Raw genomic sequence first — 8,197 nt, forward strand, 5'->3', positions numbered from 1 at the left:
GAACACTATAGTCCAGTGCCTCGACTATCAGATACCCGTTCCTCAGCTAACCAACTCTTAACTTTCAATTTTAAAATAAAATTCCATGGCATATCATTCGGCTCAGCACCTAACGGGTTGCGCCACCTAGCGTAGGGGAGCTGTACTACTGACCATGCAAGGTCTTTTTTAATTGTTAACTAAGTAATTCATAACTTTAAAAATATTATTGCGATTGTTATGAATGTTGTAAATATAGTAATGTAATAAAAATCTATTTTTTTCCACTAATTTAACAAATAAATAATACTCGCGAAAAATTGTAAATTAAATATTTTCCCAGTTAGATTATATAACTTCCCTTGCCAAATCTATTTAAAACCTTTTTTGAGTAGCTAATGTTTTAGTTAGTTTATTTTTTGATTCGCTACAGACGGTATGTATTTTCTCAGTGGCCAGTGGTGGCCCAACTGCCCCCCGTCCAGAGGGTCCTCTCTTTTGCAGCTGCATTGTCAATTTCACACGCCAGTTGGTCTGCTCTCTCTTCTCGTCGATGTCCTAGTCCTTGGTCCTTGTTCACCCATTACCACCCCCTCAGCCCACTAGAGTGTATTTTGTTATTGCTAACCATTCGTGGCACGTTCAATTGATTGAATTGAAGTCGCATAGCAGCGCTTCTCATCGCACTGGAATGGAATGAAACACTGAGAACATGTTTTTGTTTTTTTGGATTTAAAGTAGGTATACCAATTTCCAATATTTGATAAAAGTTTATGTGTGTATCCTCTGCAAATTACAGTACATTTTTAAACTTTAAAGTACTATATGGTATGAAAACTATAGCTTGGTTCATAAGAAAACGTAAGATGAAATCAATCAATATCCCTTATTGATTTGTATGATTATTTATTATAATATAATAGTGTCAGTAAACGCCCTATGAAAGCAAAGAGAAAATGCAATTAAACTAAACATGGACGTGATTTCACCGGGCGTTATTGGTGCACCCCAATTTTTCTGAGTGCAAAGGACCATCGAATGGGCGATTGTCCTTTCGGTGTTATTGTTATTGTCGCCTAGGCTTGTTAGGCTGCGTTTGTTTTTGCCGCTGCTGTTGCCTCGATCATATGTCCCTGCCAGCTGTCTCTTTCTTCCCATCTGGCCATCTCCCTCGCTCTGCATGTAACAATTATTCAATTTGATTTACTCCGCCCCATCCCATCCCGCTCGCTCCCTTTGTTATCCTTCGCCGTGTCCCTTTCCAGCGGGCTTGGCACATTGTTGTTATCACACTTGAATAGCTGCCAAATGTGTCGCCCGTTGGCGGCGTCACAGTTTACACCTGTAACACCCACCCGCCCCGCTGGCATCTCCCTCTGAACCGGAAGTAGGTGCTCCTCTAACGGAAGTGAATTTAATGCGAGTGCAATTTGGACAACCGCTAAAGCAGCCGGCCATTAACACCTTTCGATGCCGATTTGTATAATGGGTTTAAATCTCTGCATAATTTATATTAACAGTAAGGGAGTGTATAAAATTATAAAGCTAGACGGCTCTATCAGATAATAGTTTATAGAAAAATCTTAGAATTTAACTTTAATTTTAATTTGTTTAAGATTATATTCAAGCCACTTCATATTATTTTACCATCTTAACATGATTTTGAGATATCGGCCCTGAGTAAGAGGTACCTCTCCTTCTCTAGCATTGCCTATATATGTACAAGAAATGTTAACCGGCACTGTAGAAACCTGCCCTTAGTCACTTTGAAAGGAAACACAAATCTAGATCAATGACAAAAGATAAATTGACAATAAAAAAAGCCCTTTACTTATACAAAAGATATTTTTAACATTATTTTGATTTATATCTGATGTACGTTTCTGTGGCAACTATGGTGGTTTACTGTACTATCCCATGCAACTCTGTCCGTAGCATGCATCCGGGGGTGGGTTTTGATCTGGTCGAACCCAAACATCAATTCCTCTCTTCCGTCTTCCTTGAGCCAAGCCAAGGAGGATGAATACCAATATCAGCAGTAGATGTAACTTCATAGTTGTGTCTATTAAAGGTGCTAAGCCTCATTTATAATTATGTTAAATATTAGATTATAACAGGTGGAAAAAAATAATTAGATAAGTCTCGCCTTACTCTTTAAAGAATTTAACACACTTACGAAACCGAAATTTACTATATGCCTATCAAACTAAATATCGTTAAATATCTAGAACATAAAAGAACTTTAAACCTTGTGTTAAACAATTTGCAACTGATTTTAAGAGACTTGAACTTATCAAATTATATTCTGTTTTTTATGAATGAGTAACAATAGCCAATACAACTTATTTTGCGTCTAACACGAATAATACTTTCATAATCATTTGTAAATAATTATATTAGGATTCAAGTGCCGATAAAATGCTCTTTGGGGTGCAGACACTTCGCATCAACTGCCAAGAAACCGTTTTATCCTGCCGTTTAGTACATATTTTACAACGACGAGTGTCCCTTTGGTTGCAAGTTGCAACCTCTTCTGAACCTTAACAAATAGCGACGAAAATTGCAACAAATGTGTTACGAATGGTTCGTGATCGTGGCATGACAGAATGTCGCCGGCAACAACAGCACAGGCGAGCTGAGCCGGAGAATTGTAGACCAATGAGGAAATCGTTACCTTGGCTTAAACCACTTAAACATCACGAGTTGAACTCTTAACAGCCTGGGACTGCAGTCGAAACTTTGGCCAATGCTGGGAGAAGACTTTTGCCGCGCTCCACTGATGTTGATGAGGAGGAGATGACGACGACGACAACAAAGAAGTTGACAACAGCAACTGCAGATGCACTGGGGAAAAATCGTGGCACCAACTAAGTTCTATACATTTTTTATCAAAATATATTTTGATATTGAACTAAGCTTTTAAAGTTGCTATGTATTATCTAAAAATTTTAAAATTTATAAAAAACTGTGTTTTGTCATATGTAGATAGATTACTTTGAAATGGTAATATATGAAAATATCGAATGGAAGCTACAAAAAAATTGAACTAAAGTGGGATATTACATTATATGTATAACTAGACTTGGTAGGTAGAATTGAGCATTGCTGAAGTGGAACACAAAAGTCATAATAAATATGGCATTATCACAGGCTTAATTAGTTACCTACCTCAATCAACGGATTTTTCGAACAGTGCAGATTAGTCGCGTTGATGAGATACAGGGATCGGGATCGGGAAAAAGAACTGGAAATTGGGTTTTTGGTAGCTACGGGCTGCTGAGGATGCTTGTTTGTTGTTGTTGTGGCCAGGTATCTGTATCTGCAGCTCTGGCCGATTACAACGTAACCAAGTGTCTGTCGGCCGCCGAGTTGTTAGTTGGAGTTGATGCAATAAATCGCCGACATTGTCCGAAGTTGTTGCAGCGATTGTGATAAAAGTAAATCGCTGGCAATGCTGGGACACGATCTGCAGGCCCTAGAGGTAGTCTAGTTCCAGGCCCAGCTAGTAGCTACATGAAACTGCAGCATCATTGATATCGAATTACATCCCATTCAAATTCCGCATTAGTCAGACTGGCCTTGTCCCACTTAGCGGCTCCTTACCAGCTGCCTTTCCTTATCAGTTTCACATGGCCAACACGTAGGAAAAGTTAACACACCCACCCAGGCTAACTCGGTCCATTTCGCTTACGAGGGCGAGGGGAAAACTTCTTCAAACCACTCGGAGTTCTCCAGTGAAATCCCCAAAAGCGTTGCGTTGGCGTATTCTAAACTTTGCGCTACTTTTTGCCGAAGCTAAAGTCATTATCATTAAAGCCATACTTTGCTGCCGAAACTTTCACTTGGCGTGCAGGACGAAGCGGAGCGGAAAATATTGTAAATTGTATCTAACAGATACTTTATCGAGCCGAAACAGAAACTTCTGCCATTGTCCGCGAGCGACAAAACTGACACACATGTGGGGATATTCGCAGGACCGAGGGGAAGGGCTGGGAATTACATGCCAAGATAATGAGAGTATAACTGGGCGTGGCGGCAACTTATTCTTCGACAGCACGGACAACTTTTGCGAAAAGTTTTGCGGTTCGTAGCATGCTAAATTTGGGGAGGAAAGTATAAAGTATATATCTCAAGCAATGCACACATAGCACCAGTCATCCAATTTAAAGAAGCTTTCTAGATTTTACAAACATTAAAGGAACACTAGCCCACGGTAAGTCCTTCTAAAAAACTAAACAAAGTAATGAAAATAATTTAGTAATTTAAATATTTCATCATAACAAGCTGGGTGAAATCGACAATAATAAAAAAAAATTTTTAAAAGAGGCCGTAGTACAGTTTATTTATCCGTTAATCTGTAAAGGTGGACAATTTCCATATGGACATGTATCCGGTGGCTGATCTGGTCGTACCCAAACTTCGATTTCCCTCTTCTTTCGCCTTCCTTCAGACAGGCTAAGGAGGACCAGTACCAAAAGTAGCAGTAGATGGAACTTCATTGTTGTTTTAATATGAGAGCCTACGCCCATTTTATAGCTGTTATATATTAATTAATTAGATACACCACGGCATTTTACTTAAAATTTGAATACGGGTCAAACTTTTTCGACTTTCAAATGGATAAGTGGACATGTCCAATTCAATTTGCGTTGCAAAAAATACTACTTAAAAATTATATAAATGAGGAAGCTACCAACAAAACGATATTAAGGATTACCAACGGCGTATTAAAAAATATTAGACAACCTTGATGAGTTAGAACTTAAATTGTTCAAGACGTTTAAAAAGAATTTTAACATTTTATAAAATCTTATTTTATTTTATATTTTATTAAGCAGAATACAAACGAAGTCCAATTTTGATATTTGTTGTGGTTTGCATTATTTGTTTCTTAACATTCATGAGTTTGTGATAATAAATTCGATTAGAACGTGGCTTACTGGCTAGATCAACTCGGCTGTTGATCCTCATCGAGAAAATATATACTTTATGGGGTCGGAAACGAATGCAATATACCCTTTTACGGGTGTAAAAATGTGTCTTCTTAAAAAAAAGACATGGCATGTTTTATTTTAAAAACAAGACCTGTAAATGTAGCTTTGATTATAGGTTATTTCTTAATTATAACTATAATGATAATATGCTGTTTCCACAATTTTACGGTGGCCAAAGGAGGACCAAAGTCTACTGCATTTCCAGTGACTTCATCAACGAACCAATAATCTTGCCACAATCCAATATATTGTAGGTAGCTTAAAGTTATATTAAATTGTCGCAGCTAATATATTAGTTAACAAAAAAATATTAAATCTGCTTTGGTAATTTTCGGTGCAACATTTTAAGGCACTATAGCAGTTGGTCGTAGAGTAAAGAACAATAATTTGATTAGGCTGTGTGTTAAAAAAAAAAAGTAATAATAATTAGCAATTAGACATGTGGTTTTTTACTAGAGCTTTATGTCAAAAGCAGGAACCGAATGCATCAATTTTTTGATACTGTTATTTTGAAAGACCATATGAGATTACTATTAAAATAAGCTTTTTTTCAGTTTCTAAACAAGATATCTAGATGTCTATAAGACATTAAAAATAAATTAATACATTTTAAGCGTAAAGTAAATAAAACAAAATGTTATTACAATTGTTTAGGCCATTTATTTCCTAATGATGACGTGGTTTTAAGCTGATCATCATTTGAACACCTTTTGTTCCAATCAAGATGAGACCATTTGTCACCTGGGAATAACTTGGATAAGACAATTTGATTGGATACTCCATTGGAAAGCACTTACGGTGACAAGAACAGGTACGGATGTGCTGATCCTAATAAGGTGGTGGTGGTCTGTCGGGGTAAGGTTTCGGCCTAATCCAAATCTCGATATTTTTCTTTGGCGGCTTTGCCGATGGGACCATTCCCACCAGGCAAAGGAGGACCACTACAAGCAACAGCTGTGGCTTCATTATTGTACCTTTATTTGCACTTACCTCTTTTTATAGTTATAATTTATTATGTAACCGCAAATTAACAGGTACATTAGTTTTGTCACGCCTAAACTTTAAAAAGATTTAAATAAATTAAATTAGGCCGAGGTTAGTTAGCTAATAATCTTAGCGTCAAGGCAATATAATTTATATAAAGAACGAAGAGTCTTTCCGCCGCTTTATAAACATATGTTCACAACCGATATGACAGATTGGCGATAAGAGAATTATTTTTATAGAAATAATAAAAATAATTTTTTTCAAGCTATAATTTTAATGGTTTAGTCAGTCAGTTGGATATCATAATACTTATAAGATTTAAACTTGACGAAAAATGGGCCACAGAGTCGTGTCTCCGTTGAAGATTTAGGTGATACTATAATTAAGTTAGGGAATTGTAAGTGCTGTAGCATATGCAAAACATGTTCTCCCTTGGCACTTTTTAGACGTATTTCCGATTTGTAATAAAACAACGGCGGTTAGTGGTTGAGCCTTTAGAAAGTATTGCCACACAAGAAAAAGGTTGGCTGCTGGTCAATCAAGTTTTGCTTTTTGGTTAGCAAAAATGTGGCGAAAAGAAAGGTCCACATACAGCTCAAAAAATTGGAAGGCCGAGGAAGTGATAGATTTTTAGACTCATTGAATCAGGTTAGCAATCCAAAGACCAGAGCGGAGCAGAAACCAGCTGCAAGTTCTTGGCCGGCCTTTCACTCTTTCAGCTGCGGTTACCGGACCATCGGACTGCAACCATACCTAGCCTCCATCATTTCCATGGCCTGCAGCGCAGTGATTACCCCAGCATGTTAATGTCAGTTCCCGGGCAAAGAAGACATATTATGGTCATTGAATGGTGATTTTCTGGGGCTCCCAGCTCTGGGTTAAGTCTGACAGGGAATGCGGGATAGTAAAGCTCTACTAAATTTTTGGATTACGTGGCAATAACGAAACAATGAAAGGCCTTGACATATTTAATATGTACTCGCCACCATTTATAATCCAATAAGTCAACGTTGCATAAGGCCATAAAGTCGAATAGAATCTTCGAGTTAAATCAATTGACTATATTGGTCATGGATTCCAAAGTGGAAAAAATGTATATGTGTGGATGGAACTGAAATTAAAAAGAGATTTTAAAGCCAAAAAAACCAAATTTAATTTTGAAGTACATTCAACATTCAGCTTGTACAGTTGCAAAAAGGTTGTATTGGTCGAGATGCAGTTTTTCAAAAATATTTTTTTCTAAATACACCCTACATACAAGGTCGAAGGGCCTTTTATACAGTGGATATAACAAAACTGTGACAAACTTGAACCGTGTCATTTGTAATCTTATAATAACCGTTGCCAAATCCTTTAGCCAACTTTCAGACCTATAAAAAGACGATTAGCTTGAGTATCAGTACAGAAATGAAGGCAATTGCATTACTCTTGGTTCTTGTCTGCATAGTTGGGTTGGTCAAGTCTTGGGAATGGCCATGGAATAAGCAAAAGAAACCTTGGGAGAGACCGAAATTCCCGATTCCAAACCCAAATCCTCGTAGGTTCTACTCCATTCAGTATCGAGTCTTTGATTCTAACCTAGCTGTTTTTCAGGTGATAAATGGTGCCGTCTTAATCTGGGACCTGCTTGGGGAGGAAGATGCTAAAGTATATTTCATATTGTATCGATTTTCAGCCTTATTTTCCGGAAAATTATTTTGCTATTAAAGTGTAATATAAACTATGAAAGGCATCCATGTATGTAGACAATTCATTTGCTTTATGACGTCACATAATAAAGTTCTATGTTTTTGTGTTTTGTAAAGTGTATTCTAACGATCTCCTATTTCTTAGGTTGCGAATTGCGATTTCATTAGTTATTTGTGGTAGTCACACTTACAGCGATAAAATAATCTATTTCTATTTTGTAGGTTGCTGGAAGTTTTATGTTTACAATAAATTTAATATATAATATAATATATATAATCGATACATGAAGATTGTAGATTGTTCTGCCTACTTCTTTGCCTACTTTTGAGCTAGGCATTTAATGCCCACCGCAGCCCAAAAGTATGTGACGTTGAATTGTGGTGCAGAAAGATCTTTGGGGAGGGAAATCCCAATTAATCCAAGAATTAATTATTCAGGATTCCTTATCGATTTGCCATGGCTGACACACTTTCTACAGTTCTTCCCTTCTCATCTCTCTTTGCAGCTCTTACAGCCATGTGGCAAGCAAAGAGCCTAACGGGAGACGA

General features: G+C 37.2%; 2 protein-coding genes and 1 long non-coding RNA gene across 3 annotated transcripts; 2 read left to right on the forward strand and 1 right to left on the reverse strand.

Moving 5' to 3' along the window:
* Nucleotides 1–401: 401 nt before the first annotated feature.
* LOC119554392 lies at nt 402–929 on the forward strand. Its single transcript, XR_005219817.1, has 2 exons — nt 402–716; nt 779–929. It is a non-coding gene; the product is annotated as an uncharacterized LOC119554392 (long non-coding RNA).
* Nucleotides 930–5,613: 4,684 nt separating this feature from the next.
* Nucleotides 5,614–5,954, reverse strand: LOC119554124. Its single transcript, XM_037864897.1, has 2 exons — nt 5,771–5,954; nt 5,614–5,714 (listed from the first exon to the last, which is right to left on the reverse strand). Exon 1 carries the CDS (start codon nt 5,937–5,939, stop codon nt 5,802–5,804), a length of 138 nt encoding a protein of 45 aa, XP_037720825.1. The 5' UTR covers nt 5,940–5,954; the 3' UTR covers nt 5,614–5,714; nt 5,771–5,801.
* A 1,385-nt stretch (nt 5,955–7,339) lies between these two features.
* Nucleotides 7,340–7,756, forward strand: LOC119554257 (accessory gland-specific peptide 70A). The gene is made up of 2 exons (XM_037865096.1): nt 7,340–7,497; nt 7,554–7,756. The coding sequence occupies exons 1-2, from the start codon at nt 7,368–7,370 to the stop codon at nt 7,604–7,606; spliced, it is 183 nt and encodes a 60-aa protein (XP_037721024.1). The 5' UTR covers nt 7,340–7,367; the 3' UTR covers nt 7,607–7,756.
* The last annotated feature ends 441 nt before the right edge of the window (nt 7,757–8,197 follow it).

Source organism: Drosophila subpulchrella, chromosome 3L (assembly GCF_014743375.2).
Source record: "Drosophila subpulchrella strain 33 F10 #4 breed RU33 chromosome 3L, RU_Dsub_v1.1 Primary Assembly, whole genome shotgun sequence".
In the NCBI taxonomy this organism is placed as follows: domain Eukaryota; kingdom Metazoa; phylum Arthropoda; class Insecta; order Diptera; family Drosophilidae; genus Drosophila; species Drosophila subpulchrella.

Excerpts from the sequence above, each read along its gene's own strand:
- LOC119554124 (XM_037864897.1), bottom strand. The coding sequence starts at position 5,939 with ATGAAGCCACAGCTGTTGCTTGTAGTGGTCCTCCTTTGCCTGGTGGGA.
- LOC119554257 (XM_037865096.1), top strand. The coding sequence starts at position 7,368 with ATGAAGGCAATTGCATTACTCTTGGTTCTTGTCTGCATAGTTGGGTTG. Across the intron at positions 7,498-7,553 it reads GATTCCAAACCCAAATCCTC|GTGATAAATGGTGCCGTCTT; the intron begins GTAGGTTCTACT and ends GCTGTTTTTCAG.